The sequence below is a fragment of the Archocentrus centrarchus genome, chromosome 6 (assembly GCF_007364275.1).
Source record: "Archocentrus centrarchus isolate MPI-CPG fArcCen1 chromosome 6, fArcCen1, whole genome shotgun sequence".
In the NCBI taxonomy this organism is placed as follows: Eukaryota; Metazoa; Chordata; class Actinopteri; order Cichliformes; family Cichlidae; genus Archocentrus; species Archocentrus centrarchus.
Window position 1 is genome coordinate 14,334,941 of NC_044351.1, and position 19,391 is coordinate 14,354,331.

Below are 19,391 nucleotides of genomic sequence, written 5' to 3' on the forward strand. Positions count from 1 at the left end.
GACAGCTGCATTCACATCGACTGAGACTGAAGCATTTAACTTTCATATTAACAAAAATAGTTCAAGAGTTTAGCTAAAGAGGTTTAAATCAACAGTCTAAGTTTATATCTTAAAATATTAATCCAAACAAAATCATAACCATAACCCTTGAGAAACCTTGGGGTAAAGCTCGTCAGCCTTTTTTTTTTTTCTTCACAATGCTGAATAGCTAAAACTTCACTGACATACACATATGTAAATTAAATTCGGTTACTTTTGGTAACACCGACTGCAAAGAAATCCATACCCAAAGCAGTGGAGGAACAGAATACACATTCCTCTCCATAGTTAATCTGACGCTAACATGAAGCTTTACAGCTTCAAACAAATCAGTTGGGTTTTCCTGAAGTTAAACAGTTCTTATTATGGAATTCTCTCTTTGTGAGTTTCACAGAGTTTTTACTTGCTGAGCCAAAGTACAAGGATGGGAAAAGAAAGTGAAAATTTGTTATTAAAAAGACTGAGTCTGGAAACTCAGTAGCTGACTATCTCACACTGCAGTAGCCTCACATTCAGCTGAAGCTCTGAATTTTTGTGTGGAACAAAGATTAGCGATTTATCCTCATCACTTTTATTATAACAGCTTGCAGAAGGGATCTCTTTGTGGCAATATGGACTGGATTACAGTGATGTGTAACACAGGTTTGTTGTATATTGCATATGTCCTGTAAGCGTCCAACTGATTTCATCTTTAGAGGATGTGCGTGAAGTTCTGTGCAGGTGTACCCTCCACTTTGTTGTGACCTGGTAGGATTGTCAGTGCAGATGCTATACTTCAAGGGTGCTGCCTAATGAACTCTAAAGTGATAGTATAATCCCAGCCTTACAATGTACATAAAGCCACAACCGTATTGAGTTAACATAAATACAAGCCTAACTAGGAGACCATAATGTGTGCAGAAGCTCATTCTTTCAAGAATTTTCCATTTTCAGAAAACATTTTGAAAAATTGTACAGTGTGGACATTTTTGCCAGCAGGTTTCAGAAAAAAAAGACATTTTTAAGACTTTGAGGTTAACGTTAGACACGAGACATTAACATTAATGTTAGATGTTAATGTTACAAACTAACCAAACAAAATGCTCAGTGAAGATGAAGCTGGCATAATTTACCTGAGGTCAGATGGGCTTGTTTTGTCCAGTTCATCTGCTTTTTATATAAATATGAAATGATCCCACTTCCTTTGATATACAGTGGTTTTTTGTGTATTCTGTTGCATTTCCAAGAAAGTTGCCCAATCTTTCCTGATGACTGACATTATCCACAACTCCCTGTGGTCACTCATTTTTGCTTGCTGCCTTCTGAGGCAAACCTGATCCTCTGTTCCACACAAAAGCACCGGTGACCATGGAGGGGAGAGACATTTCTATCCCCTCAGGGCAGTTATACAGTTGGGTGGTGGAAGGCTGTCATTAGCTCTGTGTATGTGTGAATGTCAGACAGGCGGTCACTGAGGAGGCGATCTGAGAATTGGGAAAAAATTGCTGGCCAAGCCAGTCCTGGAGGTGCCCTTGGCTCAGTTTAGTATTTGTTCCAGGAGAGTGGAGACACAGCAGGGGGAGATGGTCCGCCGAATGCAGATTGCCTGAGTGCGGTGGAATATTCGGTAGCTGTAATGGACAACTTTTAGGGGGCTGGTCTCTGTGTATGCATGTAATATGTGTAAGCATTAATCTTTGAGGTACCTTACTGCACACCTCTGCATCCGTTTCTCTCTCTCTCTGTTGACTCAATATTTGTTTAGAGTTGTGTAGTCTAGGCAAAATGTTGGTGTTATAGTGTCTGTGTATGTGTTGCTGTCTACACCTGTCCGTCCACGTGCGTGCGTTCATAGACGCAAGTGCGTGTATATTGACAGTAATGAAGGGTTTTGAGTTTGCTTCTGGTGGAGAGTTGATCATTTTTCTAATCCTTGTAGAGAGATATTCTCCTGCCTATCCCTCCCACACACATCCCTCTACGCTTAGGCCAGCAGATAAAATCTCTGTGTAAATATGTCATTTTTAAGAAATACAAAACATCATTCAGTATGAAAATATGACAGTTTTACATGGTTTATGGCAGCGTTGTGTTCTTTTCTTCTCTGATTGTATGAGTGTGTTTTTCGGACCCCTCTTGGCTTTATGCGTTTACTGCATCTCGTGTCTCACTCACTCTTAACTGATAGAGAGAATGCTTATTTGCAAAATGTTGTTGAAGAGTTGTTGCAAAGATGTAGGAGGTGTTATTTTGTTCTGGCAATCCACTAGAGACCAGAGAATGAAAGTCTTCATTATTCGCATACAAATGTGACTATAATCTTCTTATCTAATATCAGTGATACTGCTTTTATTAATAATTTCACTCTAAGAAATTTAGAAACCACTAACATCTGCGTGGTGGGAAGAAAGAAAGAAACTCAGCCTATGTTTGCTAGAAAAACTCCCATTCTGTAAGCACAGGTAGACGTGAAAGCAATGTGTGAGAAAAGGATTGTGGCTAAGCTGGCCGTATCTGGACTCTCACGCTGTGCTGTGGGGGCACCTGTTCTAAATGCTTAATGTGTTAGCCAATGATTGGTGCAGTGCTGCCAGTATTTTTCTATGAGAATAGAGTGTGTATGTGGGTGTGGGTGGAGGTGAATGGGTGTACTTGGTTTGTGTGCAATGGGTCAGACAAAATAAGACCGTTAGACAGTTAAAGATTAGATGTGAAGCTGAGGGATGGAAATCGTGGCCTGAGTATAACTAATAAAGCAGAATGTACCCAGGAGATAAGATTAGGCTGTAGCCCTAAGCTCTGCTTCCGAGGGATGCTATTGAGCCCGAGGCTTTTGGAGATCTTTAGTCAGCTGATAAAACTCTGTATGTCTCAAAAGCTGTTTCTTCACTATCAGCTGCTCCTTATAGCCTGTAAACAACTACAACAGATGACAAAAGCTGTGTTATTGCACTGAAAATGTGCTGATTAGAATTTTATGCACTGTGTCATCATTTTCAAGCTATTTTGTGTCGCTAACTCACATCAGAGTGGTCATTAGGAGCAGGTGGCTGCCCCGTCCAGGCACTTGCCAATATATAATCGACCAAAGGCCCCCCCTCAGCTGGGCCTTATTGATTTGGCACAAGGAAAAGTTGGCCTACTCATCACAGCACAAACTCATCTACTCATCTTTCATGTATGTTCGTAGGAATTCAGAGATGCTACTAATACATGTGCTAACTTAATCTTTGCTTGGCTGAATTCATATTGTAAATATACAGACACATTTTACCACTGAAATGAAAAAAATGCCTCCACTCAACAAGTCCTTAAAGACCCATTTAAAGATGTTGCTTCCCTTAAAATTAAAAGATGGGTGATGGGAGGTGTCCACATATAGCCAAAACCTCATAGCTTTCAAGCTGTAGAGCAGACCAGTAGTAAAGGTTCCTCAATCCTTACCATCCCCCTGCCTCATCAACCCTCTCTCAGTATGGGCCCCGCCCTGACACCTGCTCCCACTGTGCTTATTTTGCTCATGATTGAGATGTCATTTTTACTTTCTGTTCAACCTATGGCACAGCATTAGACTGACCAGTGCATAATATCAAAAGACAGTGTAAATTCTTTGTAGCTTGTGGTTGTTTCTTTCCTAAATAGCAGAAAATGACTAACTGTAAAGGTCATTTTTGTGGAAAAAAAAAGTTAAACCTGATTATAGATTTAATTACAGTTTAATTACATGTATATGTATATATATATATATATATATATATATATATATATATAATATAACCTGATTATAGATTTAATTACAGTTTAATTACATGTATATATATATATATATATATATATATATATATATATATATATATATATATATATATATATATATATATATATAATATATAATCTATGAGATTATTGACAGCAGTGCCATTTGGAATTGGTTACTAAGTAGGATCTGTTGACTGCAGCAGATTATTGCTCAGCAGAACCCCTGTTGCAGTCATTGGACCATCTGTCCCACCTCAGCCAATGTCACTGGGATGATGCTCCACTGGTGATGCAAAATGCATGAATCTCTGCTCTGTGCATTTCCTTTTGGTGAGAGACAAATCTAGTGTACGTCTTTGTTTAAAGAGAAATGACTCAAAATATGGGCCTAATGGGCTTAAAAGCCTGCATCAGGAAAAATCTAATGCTTGTACCATAAGTGTACACTGAAAGTACCCCAACTGAATCAAAATAGGCCTTTTTTTTTAAAGCATGCTGGCATTGTGTCTTATGTGTGATGAGTGATGAGTATGTGTATTCGGTCTTCATCATAGCATTGCTTGCAGTTTCATATTGCATTGTGTTAACTGGCTACTCCCACCAGCTGGAAGTAATGCTAACACACAGAGGAAAAGCCACCATGGTAGCTTCCTGGAGCGCTTAAGTGTGCTAGGGCATCTTGCATGCATCCCATAGTTGGAAGTGAGGTCTTTGATGTGATTGCTTCTGAGAAACATCATCTTTTATTGATGCTTCCATTAAAGTAGCATAGACGTCTGTGTAGAGTTAGAAGGTTTGTGTAGTATTGGAAGGGGGCATGCTCGTGGAACAGGAGCTTGCCAGGTAACTACGCACAGGAAATGCCCTCCCATCCACACCAGCACCAGCTTTACACTTTAGCTCATTTTCCTCTAGTCCTCAGCTTAATGGTAGGTAGGGTTTGCATATGCTTATTATGTGGTCCAAACATAAAGAGCACAATGGGACTATAGCTGCGGGTCAGAGAGACAAAGAGACACCATAGAGGTTATGTCCCATTTCCAGCATAAAGAGACCAACTGGAGAAAGCTGTTCACATACAGCAATGAATGATTTACACTTAAACGTTTTAGGATTATAGTTCTTTTTATCATAGCTCTGCTAACTTGATCGGTTTGTTTTATGTATAAAGTCGCTCTCCTATCTCTTTCCACTCTGTGCTATGCTCACCTCACACACAGCGGGGTCTTTCACCAACAGCTCACACACCTGGTGACATAAAAAGGTTAAAGACAGGAGAAAAACTATCGTCGCTGCAAACACACAGCTACCTTAAGCTCTCATTTAAAACAACAGACAGAAATACCCTTCTTCTGTTATCTCTTGTTTTGAGATGACAGTGGTTCAACATTAATTTCAACGAGAGCAGAGGTGGGAACGTGAACTCGTGCGTGAGCACATGCACACAGAAAAACAAGCTTGATTGTCAAGCTGTGTTGACTCACTCTGACCATCATCATCCATTGGTACAACCTTAGTGTTTGGTGATGGAATTGTAGACAGGTGAAAAGGCCAGAGCTACAAGGGCCAAATCATTATGGTCGATGACGAGGTCAGAGCATCTCCAAAATGACAGGGCTTGTGGGGTTCCTTTGACTAGAAGTGGTGACTACCTATTGACAGAATGAGATGGGACCATAGACAGTAGCCAATGAGCATGAGGTTTCATAACACAGATAATCCCCCATTTTAAACATGGTTAAACATTGCTAACATCTCGGTGCAGATGCCACAGCACACCTTCAGGGGCCTAGTGGAGTCCATGCCTCAATGGATCAGGGCTGTTTTGGCAGCAAAAGGGGGCCCAACTCAATATTAGACAGGTGGTCATAATGTTATGCCTGATCAGGGTATAGTGGCTGGCCTGGGCTTTGTTTTAAGAAGTCTTGAGTTTACATCAAACTACATCCAAAAAAGCTTTAGACCAAATAGAGCAGTCAAGCAGTTTTCCAAATAAATAAAATGAATGTTAAAGTTTTATTGGGAAAAAAAGTATTTGACTTGCAGTTTAATAAAGCTTTTAAGCTTGGTACTTTTACAGATTTTTTTCTTTTTTTTTCTTAGCATTTGGCCATCACTTTAAAAAACAAGCTGAGTTTGTGCCACTAAGTATGTTTTTAGTGTTTAGTGTTGATTTTTATTTCATGAATTGTAATTTGTCAGGCTTGTATTATGCGACTACTTATTAATATTTATGAAATCCCAGCAGAACATTTTCTACTTTTCCACAATACAGTAGTTTCACTAGAGCATATTTTCCTCATCACGTAATTAAATTGTTAATCTTGTATATCATTTGTATAGCATTTTAAATTAGAAGGAAAGATCCTTTTTTTGGATGTGGGGTATCTGCAGAAAGTCTGCCACAAAGTCAACAAATCTGACTGTGTTTAAGCATGGCTTTTAGAAGTGTTGTGACAATTCACAGCTGCAACCAGGACCTCAGCTTCTTAATTTGAATCCTCCTGTCATCCATATATCCTAAAAGTAATTGAAGAAGCGTAGGTAATGAAGACGCATTGTTAGCTCTGGAGTTTATTTCCTCAGCGGTGATGTTTTGGTTAGATAAAAAGACAGTCTTTCCAAGGAAGTGGCTATTAATTGTGTGAATAATTTCTTCTAATCCCTGTGTTTATTCCAGGCTCCTCCAGGGAAGTGAAAGCTCCTGCGGAGGTCTCAGAGCAAATGGTCCAGAAGCTAAGAGGCAAGAATGAGTTTACTGTGCTGGTGACCCTCAAACAGGATCACCTCAACTCTGGGGTCATCCTCTCCATCCATCATTCTGAGCACAGGTAGGATTAATTCTCGTTTCATCACATCTTTAAAATCAGTTTTGCCACACACAGATAAATGAAGGATTAGCCCATCTCATTTTGGATATACTTGCAGATATATGTATGTAAGTGTATGCAATATTGTGTACATTATGTAAAAATAAATTTTAAGAAAGTTCAGTGATACATATGTATCACTAGGCAACTGAAGTATAGCTCATTTAGTACAGTGAAGCCCTTCAGAATAAACCTCCCTGCCCCATGATTACAGTTGTACTCTAAATTTAGTAACTCTCTGTTCTGTCAGATTAGCAGACTGGATATTTGTATTTGATAAACATTTAGATGTTTTACACACTAGTCAGATAAACAAAGAAAATCACCCTGTATGCCAGCGTATTATTCACAGTCCATCAACGATGCAAGCATCGAGTCTGTAATTGTGAATCGAAAACTGATGAGACACTATCTGCAGTTAGCATGCTAATGTTTTCCATTAGTTTGTGGTAGCTGAGCCGTTGGATGATCAGAACAGCAATCTAAATTCCACATAATGCGTTGATTGAACAGTTTGTACATTAAAGTCAGTCCTGAGAAGAGAGCTCACAGGGATGTTAATGACTTTCCCCACTGATGATTAGCTTTCCCAGCCATTCATATGCAACAAAGCAGCACTGCATGGTTTCATTTAAAACATGGCAGAAATAATTCAGCATCTGAAGTGTTAGCTAGTGCATTTATGGAGTCAAGATGAATGTGCATGCATGGCTAGGGGAGAGTAAATCTATTAGATGTGGTTTGCAGATAAATCAATTCCATTGCTACACTGCCTATTTTTCTGTTGAATAATGTTTCCAGAAAATGACTCTTGTTCAAATAAGTCTGTCTTTAAAGGCAGAGGTGATGAGTGTGTATCGGCAGCTCTTTCCATTAGTGTCACTATGCTGGGTGAATCTCAGTGGTGTGGAGAAGAGGATTCTCCTAGAATACTAATGCTCCAATGTAAAGAGTTGAATCACTACGTGTGGGCCACTGCTGTGCATTGTTGATGTTGCACTTGACAGCAATACAGCACCATTGTGTTTAGCTGCTGATGTGATTAAATTCAAAATAGTGTTTGCTGAGAAATCTGTGTACTACTTGGGGACGAATGAGGTGTTCATCTCTCTGCACTGTGCTACGAGGAGCCCTGAGTTCAAACATTTTTGCATTTCTTTGTGTGACAAATAAGGATTTTGTTTGAGCAATGAGACTTTAATACACTGGACAATGCGGGGAATGTCTCAGCAAAGTTGTCACTGTGTGGTTTTTACTAGAGTCAGGTTGCTGGAACTTTTATATTGCAGGTTCCTGGAGCTTGAGAGCAGTGGCCAACGGAGTGAAGTGCGTCTTCATTATCGCACCAAAGGGCAGCAGGATCACACTGAGGTGTTCCCTTACAGCCTGGCTGACGACCAGTGGCACAAGGTCTCTGTCGCCGTCAGCGCCTCTCACGTCATACTACATGTGGACTGCAACAGGTAAGATCCTGGGGTGAGGCTCTTCACTTTCAAAACGGGGAACACAGATTTAAATGTGCTGTTATACTAACTTTAAACTTTGCAATCTCATGCGACAGACTGGCATCAAACCTCACAGGGACCTTAATTTTCTGAACTGACAGTCTGCCATAATATAGTTAAGTCAGATAAAATCTATTTTCTATGTCAGTTCACTTCTGCTAGGAGTAGTATTTTTTTGTGTCATGGTAGGCCATCAGCTCATTAGATACTGACGTGTAAGTCATGTTAAAATTATTGCAGTGAGTCCAGGCATTGAGAGATCAAGATTTTAAATTTGAGAAAATAATTTTTCTCATACTGTTTCTTCTCAATAGTTAAAATATTACAGTTTGTATGCATCTTTGTATGGAAAAATAAAATGTATATATATCTCTCCAAAAGCAGAAACTCACTGAAAGACAGTGGTGAAACCAAAACCTATTGGGTAACAATACAGTGCTTTCAACTATGGCTTGTGTTTTTTAGACCATGTCATGCTGTGCTATGTATGGACTATGTTCACTTGCTGACTCGGGCATAAACATAATGACATTGGCCATATGTCTCGTGAGCCCGGTGCAGGTTGAACTCACCTTGAGAAAACCAGCGTTTTTACATGCCTCTGCTGTTGAGTGAGACTTGGGAGTTACTGTTTGTGTGTGATGATCCTTCTTGGCACAATAAAAGAACAGACGGCAACACCATGTGTATCGCAGAAAGCATGCAGCTATCTATACCCTCCATAGGGAAAGAGTTAACAGAAGGATTTAAAAGGGCAGGACCTGCAGTGTGAGGGGGGGGGGGACATCTTTTTATCACATTAACCAAGCAGGTAGGGTAACCCTATTTTTTGCAAGTTTAGCCACTGACCTATGTATGTTTTTTCTTTTTTTCAGGATCTATGAGCGGGTGGTGGAGCCTCCCTACATGGACATACCTGAGGATACTTCCTTTTGGCTCGGACAAAGAAACGCTGCTCATGGCTTCTTCAAGGTTAATGCTGCAATAAAAACTTCCCTTTCAGAATATATGCATGTTGATGCCTGTCCTGATCTGTCATTACTAAGCCATAAATGATTCAGAAGAGCATAAACAAGTAATTCATCTCAGCTGCGGCATCAGCGTTTCTCCCCATGCTCAGACTTGGTTTATACTGTATCCTCTCCCTCTTTGTTTCACTTGTTTGTTTTTATTTATTATAGCTGTTGGATTTAATTGCATGCATTTCTCAAGGCTTACCATTTTAATTTGAGGCCTGTTCTGCCTACCCTAGGAATTGACATTTTTTTGTCATTGTTTGTTCCCTTTGCCTTAGTCTGCAGCTAAGCCCAGTGCAATTATCTCAGCAACCCCCACAGTGCTTATTTGGGAGAAATCATTAAATAGCCTCTGGACTATGCTCATTAAGCTTAGTCCATAGTATTGTTTTTCAGACAGAGAGACTTATATCACCTCTTTTAGACTGGACTGCATTCCCAAATTTCCCACCTGGGGCGACTTGTTGGGGCAAAATGTCAGCCTACTAGCAATTCTAACTATTTAAATCAATCTACTGGTGACTAGGTCTGTGTTTGATGGCGTGGACATGGTTGTGTATTTGTGTACCTGTTAATGCTTTATACACTGTGTCCTGGCATTTGAATTTCCTCTGTGTTAATTGGTTGATGAAAGAAGCTCTGGAGGTCACCCACTAATCTTGTCACACAGCAGCATCTTTCTTCGCCACTCTGCGAATCCTTTATTAGTTGCTGGGAAGACATGTCTCCTTTTTTATTTATTTATTTTTTTAAGAAAAACACACTACTTCATTAGTTCACATGCACGCACGCACACGCGCACACACACGCACAGAAATGGTCAGTGTCTGTATGTGAGTGCTAGCTGAAGATGAGAATATCACAGCCCTAGCAGTTTTCTGCATCCTAAGAGACCACTGTTAAAACATAAGAACAAATTATACTTAAGTCAGAATTTTTCAGGTTTTTTTTTTTTTGTTGGTCTGACAGGTTTCTTGGTAACAGCTACATTTTTACAGAACATTAATGCAATTGTATATTTCAACCTCTCTGTCCCTCTTCTGTACAAATTCACATTTCTGGTTCAGACAGGATCGTGTCACTCCACACTGAGGAATCTGTAGCCAACCTTTTTTTTTTTGTTGACTGTGCAAAGCAAAATCTGGCAAATGGTTTTAGTAGAAAAACTAAAATTGTGTTTCTCTGTGTTAATAATGTATATTTCACCTCTGCCCTTTAAATAAATCCTCACTTTACTGCCCAAAATATCAAAGGGCTAATTTAAAGATAACAGCTCCCTTCTGTGTTTGCTAAGTTACATAGTAGATCGAAGTTTAAGCGAACCACCAAAATCTGAAGAATTTAAATGCTCCAGTTGACCACCTGTCATAAAAACAGAGAAAACAAATATTTTGGAAATCTGTTGAAAACTTATTTACTAAACTACAAATTATATTATTTATTAGGCAAATAACAAACTGAATTCATGTTTTTATAGTCACGTTTGTGTTGGCACACAGGACTTCTCTGAGAAGTCAGAACTGAATCAGCCGTAACACTCAAACACTAAAACAATATGATCTATTCAGGAATGCAAGCAAATAACTGTAATTTGGTATATTAATCAAAAAAATAACTCGGATGAGTTCATAGCAGTTGCATTTTGCAGAATTTGCACAGTGCCAGTAAGTAAATGGGTTTATTACAAATTTGATCGACACAGCTCCTATCTACTCCCATTTCTGCACGTTACCGTGAAAAATCGGCAAATAATTTCCTCTGGATTTTAAATTTATGACTGGTAAATTGAAGTGGCGAGACAATTTAAAAAAACAATTTCTCCTAAGTTGCACTGTTCCGCTTCTGTAAAGGTAATAAATGCACTCATGGAGTCAAATGGACCAGGTTTCTATGGCAACAGAGTATCTGAACACGGGTATGTATGTGTTTGGGGTTCGGACGCAGGACAATTTGGACTTATGAAATGATTGAATCTCTCCTGTTTATGCTTATCAGAGGAGATTGAGAAAAAAAAATCAATGTACCAACTAAATTTGCCACATAATTAACCTCCTGTAGGTGCCCAGATATGAGATATGATTGATCAGCGCGACAGTCTGTGACACACATTATCCAGCAATCACCCAACAACCTGTCTGTCATTATTCAGAGTGAAAAACATAATTCTACCCACTTGTTTTTGTGAGGATGCATATGCCCGAGTCCCAAATTATCTCATATGGAAAATATACTACAAGCTTACTTAGACAATCAATCTACCCCACACCCCCATGCCTCTGGGCCCTCATCTATTTACTACACCTGCTTGATGTTTCTTATATTTCCTTTCTTTTTTTTGCGTGAGGTGTTATTCCCTATGATCAAAAAGTTGTTGTGTCTGTGTATGCAGGGAGTGATGCAGGACGTGGAGATCCTGGTGATGCCACAGGGTTACATCTCACAGTGTCCAGACCTTAACAGAAGTGAGTGCAGACTCTTACTAAACAGACGACTGAATCGCCTTCAAACTTATTTTGCTAGGGTCTTGGTTAGGTTGATTTATTAATAAAGCGAAACTGTTGGGTGGTAAAATGTTTTGCAATTAGTCAGTGAGCAGAAGGAGGGATTCTCTGGGTTTTTCTTCTGTGATTATTATTATCATCATTATTGCCGTGACTTTGATGATGGTGCTGTTTTATTCAGTTTTGACAGCACAAAGAAAACAGCTGTTTACATCAGTGTGAAAGTCGTAAGATTTTATCTGAGCAAATATGATAGATATGATAAGCTGTAGCAGGCGTATTTCACAAATCAGTTTAGCATGACTTTTAAGTTGTAATCTGTGAGACTATTTGATTTGGGATGTTTTGATGCTATGCTTTTTTTCCAATTTAATCACTGTGTAGTGAAATGCTTTTCTTTGTGTGTTATGATGATGTGTTTTTGCTGGGAGCCCTTTTTTTTTTTTAATATTCCAGGTGGCTCTTATAGCATATCTCATTGTTAGAGTTTGTTGCAGACAAAGTGTTTATTTCTGCTGAGAGGGGAAAAACACACACCCATACCTCATGGTTTTAAAATGATTTTCACATGGATTATATGTCCCTGTGCCTCCAAAAGTTTGCTGTCTGTATTTTACAGTTAATGAGGCCTTTTGATAGAGGGGACACCTGAGAATATACTTTTAATAATTCCAAAATAGTTTTTATCTGCTGTAGTTATCTTCACAGTTATCATAGATTATCAAAATGGAAGACCACAGTATTACATGTATCTAAGTTACTTTATATTGCCCCTTGTATCTCAGCATGTCCAACCTGCAATGACTTCCATGGACTTGTGCAGAAAATCATGGAACTACAGGATATACTTGCAAAAACATCCAGCAAGGTAATGTAATGTGTGTATTATGTGTGCTGATCTGACATTTAATCCAAAAAAAGAGAAACGGTAATTGCTGCTTTGAATTAAATGAGTACAAAATATCCCCTTGTCAGTGTGGTTCTGTTATTAACATTCATTACAACAGGCATTCAGAGCCGTATTAACATTTGGCTTTGCCTATTAATGAAGTCTTTTCTCTTCTGATGGAGAGACTGAGAGTGTATGAGGTGTTAATAGTTTCTCATGAATGAGTTTTGTGATGGTGCTAGTTTGCTTTTGAAGCTCTTTTTTTCATGTGACTATAGACGTAGAACGAGGCTGACTCACATCTTCTCTTCTACTTGCTTTGTGTCTTTTGGGTGGGGGGGTGGGGGGGTGTTGGTGGTGTGAGCAGCTGTCCAGGGCGGAGGAGAAGATGAATGGGCTGGATGGCTGCTATTGTGAGAGAACCTGCAGCGTCAAGGGGGTCGTCTACAGGGAGGATGAGGGCTGGACAGATGGCTGCAGGAATTGCACATGCACGGTGGGGCTTCTCACAAGGGTGCTTGACTGTGTGTGCATGCATGTTACTGTGTGTATGTTTGACCATTAAACGGAAGAGGGGGGGGGCATTCAGTTTTGCATTTGTGTGTATGTGAACTTACTGAGTCTGAAATTATGTACTTGTCTTACTGTGTGTGATTACATGTTTGCAGGCATGTGAGTGGGTCATAAAGAAATATGTGTGAATGTGCGTGCATTTGTATGAATAGGATATGCGTTTGCGTCTGACAACATGCATTTTTAATCATGTGTTTATTCTGTTGCGTGCATGCCTCGGTTTGTGTGCGTCTGTGTGCGTCTTCATTTACACATACATTCTCTGCTCCTATTGTAAGCTGCCTTTTTTTCATGAAACCCTGTTGATCAAGTGTGTGAAGATGGGGGTGCTGGTTTGGGTGGGGTGGAGGGGCAAAGTGCAGGGGCCCCCGTTGTTGACAGATTTGAGTATCATTATTTTCATGCATTTGATTAAGGGTTGCCCTAGTTACCCAAGAAAAGATACTGTATTAAAAACCTCCACAGTACTCAGGATTAGACACATCAACAACACTGTTTAGTAATACTCTATTCTCTCAAGGGTCTACTTTGTGCTGCACGAAGTGTGAATAATTGCCAAAAGAAGAATTATAAGCGACTGGAGATCTTGGGCTTGTACTACATCGGTACTACACCCCCTTTCAGTCTTCTCAGCTTTGGAACATGAAACGCATTCACTGCTATTGAACTGCTCCAACCAGCCAATGAGATGCCTTTGCGCACCACTACCCAACATGCAAAAAAGAGGAAATCACATATCTCTCAGTGCACCGCACCTAATTGCACTTGACAGATGATAATTATCATCAGGGATTTGTTCTACCCACTCATCCAATGAAATCGCTTCATTCGTCAGGAACGATGTTTTGCCATTCCTGGGCTGCAATTAAGGAATTAAATGAGATATGTTCTTACCTTATGTGTGGCAATTAGCTGTGACCTTTAAAATTCAAAGGTCATGCATTAAGATGTTATCAATTATGTGGATCAGGTTCATAGATGTTGTTGTCACAGAGCTTTCATCCGTGGAAACTATGTTAATTACAGTAACAGCCAGAGAAAAGGAGATAGTATTTAAATATATTAGATATACAGATTACTGTAGAAGTCTACAGTTTAGGAGTAGATTCACAACACAGTGTTCATACCATTGAGCTTTGCCAGAATCCTGTGAATATTTAAAAGATGCAACATAGGATTTGTGGATGAGTAAGCATCCAAACATCTGTGCATCCTCTTGATTTATAATGTATTTATAATGGCATAATTACAGTCTAAAATGAATTGATTTCAATGGCAGTCTCACATGCATTTAGCCTACCCTAATTATACAAATGGATAATAATTTATTAGTGGACCCTTGTGTTCAGCTACAGCAGTGTATACTGGACAGTAAGGACTGTAAAACTGTCTGACAGAAATTCCAATATATGTTTGAAGTTCAGAAACAATCTTTTTACTAGAGTCCGACTGATATATTGACCCTGCCAATATATCAGCTGCTATATCAGTATAGGCACTTATAATAGCACTTATCTATTTGTGTTTCATGTGTCTGAAAGAAAAATTATTGGACAATATATCAGACTTTGAAATATCAGTGTTGGTATCGGTCTTAAACATCTGATATTGGTCGGGCTATATTATTTTTCAATTTTATAAAGTTCTGTTCATTAGACATCTTAGTCACAATTTGCTATTTACCTAATTTAAGTGATTATTTTCAAAAATGTTAGTGTCTTAAGAAAAACGTTATCAATACAAATATTGTCGGTTCTTAGCATTCTTGATACTGAACTAATATCTATCAGTTCAAGCATCAAACATCCAGTATCACTTGAGTTCTAGTAGTTACTCTTTAAACAAAGTGTTGTGCTTCTCTCTACCAGAATGGCACAGTGCAGTGTGAGGCCATCTCCTGCCCTCCCCCTCAGTGCCCGGCGGGCACAGCGCCTGCCTACGTAAAGGGTGCCTGCTGCAAGGAGTGCCAGCGTGAGTGAAGTACCCTTAACCTCAGCACCCTCCTACACTCACACAATCATGGACACAATTGCGCACAAACGCGCACACATAACAGCAAAACAACCTCCATCACCAGATTTAGAGCACATATAACGCCTCCACAAGGGCTGCCTGACAATTGACCAGGGCTCTGCTGTGTTGCTAAGCTACCTCCTAACATGTCTCTTGAGATGAGTCCATCCTTTTTGCATATACATGGACCAATCAATTATTCACTAGCTGGCTTTCAAAACACAGATGGCCACCAGTCACACAGACTTGAGCCAATAAATCTGGTATCACTGCATGTGATGTAAACTAGTTCCTATTTATGGCATGGCATGTTGAGGCTGTGAGAAAATTGAAGAGGAAGGGAATGTTAAGGGTCTAAAATGATGCTCATACTCACACTGGCAATAGTGTCTTCATAAATGTCCATTTATTAACTTTTGAACACTGATGTGTTCTGGCTGGATAAATAATTCTGTTTCATCACATTGCTACATAGAGCATCTGTTGTTTTTTTTTTTGTTTTTTTTCTAAAAGACTTTGAGCTAAGCAATGAACTCTTATTAGCCTCTTCACCGCAGCACTCTGCATCTCATATTCTCTCAATTCCCCTCTCAATAAAAATGGATTTCAGTGGGTATTATCTTTTTTTTTACATGCCACTGATAGTATCCCAAATGAAACTTTAACAGATGTGATATATTTTCTTTTTAGAGGCAAAAAGAACTGCCTGCCAACTTATAGAACACAGTCTAGCATATGCATTAAGTAGAGGAATTTATTACCTTAACACGTCTGAGTGTTTTCAATAACTGGTGTTCTCACCTGAGATGTATTGAAGGTTACACACCATATGAGTGATAGAAAAGTGTACCAGACTTTATGAGTATATAGTATTTCTTAGCAGATTTGACTCCACATCTTGTGCAAGCTGACTTCATTTGAGAGCTTTTCCATCACAAACTCCCACGCATCCTTCTGCCATCCTTCTTCCTGTCTTGCTTGTAAGCAAATGACACAGTGAAAATGCTGCAAAAGCAAATAATAGACAAGATTTGCTCTCTATCAGGAAGAAACAATTAGTCTGGGATCCTAATCATCTTGTGTCAGCATCTTTTTCTAGTGAACCATAGACCAGGGCTGATACGCAGGGGCCCTGAGCGTGACTAAATCTGCTGCCGTGTTATACAAATATAAACACGTAGCAAGTAATGGCTTTAAATTCAATATCCCAATTCTCACTTATGTCAATGAGGTAGACAAACACACAGCTAATTACACATGCTCTGGGTTTGGAGAGAAGTGTACCACAAGTTTCCTTGCTATAAAGACATGATTTGCTCTCCAAATTAAAGCCTTATCTCACAGCACAAGGCCTTACAGGGAGGAGTTCTGAGTCTCTGTTTTTTGTGTGATTGTCTGTCAAGTAGAACGCCAAATGGCTGTTTCAGAAGTCCTTCGCTTTCATGATACACTGTTTTGTGATAGGGCCTGACCTCTGGTGTCAATCATTTCTCCCCCTTGTATCAGACTAAATCTGTCTGACCCCAACTGTTCATCAAACATGCACTTTCTGCCCATGTGATTACAACCCCCCCCCCCCCCCCCCCCACACACACACACACACACACGCCCCAAAATGAAATGGCTTCTCCTCAGTGCAGCACTGAGGAGTACTTTCTCTCTCTGCATATTAATTATGCCATCACTTCTTCCGTTGTTACTTAATTGAGTTTGGCACGCTTGATTTGCTTCAACTCTATTCACCTGAGGCCTTTAAAAAAAGTCTCGCAAAAAAGTGTAAATAATAAGGACAGATTGTGTGATGCACGTTAAACAGCACTGTTAAATAACTCTTGACATCTCACTAGTGTTTATGGTCACAGCTGAGTGGAGACACAGATTTGGGTTCAGTAGTTACAACAATTACGAGGGAGCAGTATGATACAAAAATATATATGATGATATTTTTAAAAAAAACAAAGAACGCAGCAAACAAAACAAGAACAGAACAAAAACCCGCACAGTTTACATCAAGCAGTGATTCAGATTAACGTCCTGTTTGATCCACATCACCTACAAGGTTCAAAAAAGTTCCCCAAACAGTTTCTAACACTCATTATTTGTCCTTCAATTTATGTGTTATTCTTTCAAGTGGACGCTCATCATTAGGCTTTTTCACTGTGTAACATTTGGTCTTTTTCTCAAACAATGCTGTTAGCGTTTGGCATCTAAAAACCGAGGTTCGTAATGTTTATTCCTTTTTATAGTAATTATGTTTGTCTGGATATAAACCGAGTAGAAATGATCTTCAGGCTTGTGGAATTTCTTTTGAGATGTTTTTCTCACATGTCACTCTGACCGCTTTCCAAAATATTTTAATCTTTCTGCACTTCCAGTCAAGAGAAAATAGCATCTGTGTATTTAGTTTATGTGTATGATTATTATTTTTTTGACCATTTCTTGTATTTTTCACCACCTGCATCACATCCCGATTTCCAATCCTCTGCCGAGATTTCAGTTATTAGATTTTTATTCTTTGCATGTAGCTTAAATTGTGAGCTCTCTGATGAACAGCATGCAAGCGGATCAGCAGCTCGTTGTGGAGGTCTACTAAATTAGTTGTGTACTTTTACAAAACTAGAAATTAAAAACCATTCAACCTCAGATTAAATTCATGTCTGAATTCTTCAAAGGACATGCAGATCCTAAATCTTTTCAGGCCGTTTAGAAGCCCCAATCCAGAATGTAGCATCTGCTCATCCTGGGGTGAAAAACTGGTTACCCCTAATTTGGATGATATTGTAACAGATTATTTGGCTCTTTTAATTAGTTTCCCACATCATAACAAATCTTGTGACATTTGGATTACTAGGATGCTTTTGCAGCTTTTCCGCTGTGTCAGAGAATAAATATATGGGAAGAGAACATTTTTGACCAACAGATTCTATGTAAGGATTTAGTGATCAATCAGTTTACAAATAAAGAACAATCATGAAAATTCATAATGAAAATCATTATTTTCTGATTAATGAGGTTATGAATGAAGGATGAATTATAGATGTTTTGCTTTTCTTTGTTTTGAATTGTTGGTAGTTAAAGTCATTAAGACATTAAGAGCCAATCTGGGAACCCAAAGGTGTGTCTCCTGGCTTGAACCTCTGGGGGAAAACATTTTATATTTGCACTGTATGCAGCACATATCCAGGCCAAGGCTTCCTATTCTGTCCTGGAGTCAGAGTTTACAAATGGAGATACATTTTTTTAAAAAAGCTAATAAAAAGTTGCATTGTTTTCAAAGTGCGGTAGATTACAATAACACCACATTTGAGCAAGTGCAATCCCTGCTTTGCTCTCCATAGAGACTTTATCTGCAAGCAATGTAAGCCTGTCTGCTTTACCTAACCAATAGCTGTTTAAACTCAACCAGCATACAGTAAGTACTGAATTGTTAACTGTGGGGAAAGGAAAAGGAATCATTGTTTGCATCCTTCCCTCTCCAAACCCGACAACTGCTAGTTCTTTGTTGCATTTTTCTGTTATATTATATTGTATTGTATTTTTTTTTTTTATATTCACATATAATCCTACAGCTCACATATATTTCAGCTAATATTTCTGCTGTGCTTTGGTGATTATTAAATGTTTTCTGAATCTAAATGTCTTATGCCAGCACTTTTTTTTTTGGACCTGCATTAATTCATTAAAAATAGGTCACAGCCATTAAAAAAAAGAGAAGTAGGATTATCATCCTGAATGTGATACTAAATAAATGCAGATTTTAAGAGAGCACTGTTTATTTTGTGTATGCTTATTTAATATGTGTTTATCGTGCTATTTATTTGCTTTTCATTTATGTATTATTTATTTATATGTATACTGTGTCTGATAACAGCTATCTGCTTATTTGGTGGAAGAGAATTGGTGGAAGGAGATCAGAAAGCTGTACGCGACTCCTCTGGCAGGTGCTTGCTGTTTCAATGCAAGGTGAGTCATGTCAACGCACGCACGCACACACGCACACACGCACAAACACAACCATTTTTATTCAAAAGGATTTTTATCAAACTTCTCTTCAGAGAGAGACCAACCATTAACTCATGGAACTGAGCGCTTTAGGGCTCCCGATTTCCATGTTGCAGTGCATGACAGCTCACTAAATACTTATCCGGTGACCCACTGTGGCACGATACATTGAGCCAGCTTCTGAGTTTGACCACTTTAACTCAATTTCATTGATCTGACTTGTCGCCGTCCTAAAAAAATGGCTG

The 19,391-nt window shown here is 39.0% G+C and overlaps 1 protein-coding gene across 1 annotated transcript in view; it reads left to right on the forward strand.

Moving 5' to 3' along the window:
• Positions 1-19,391, forward strand: part of nell2a (neural EGFL like 2a) — a 75,811-nt gene that overhangs the window by 4,358 nt on the left and 52,062 nt on the right. The window contains 8 exon segments of the mRNA XM_030732290.1: positions 6,458-6,608; positions 7,937-8,110; positions 9,028-9,124; positions 11,558-11,630; positions 12,455-12,537; positions 12,926-13,054; positions 15,000-15,102; positions 19,016-19,107. Of these exon segments, the coding sequence (XP_030588150.1) occupies positions 6,458-6,608; positions 7,937-8,110; positions 9,028-9,124; positions 11,558-11,630; positions 12,455-12,537; positions 12,926-13,054; positions 15,000-15,102; positions 19,016-19,107 (902 nt within the window).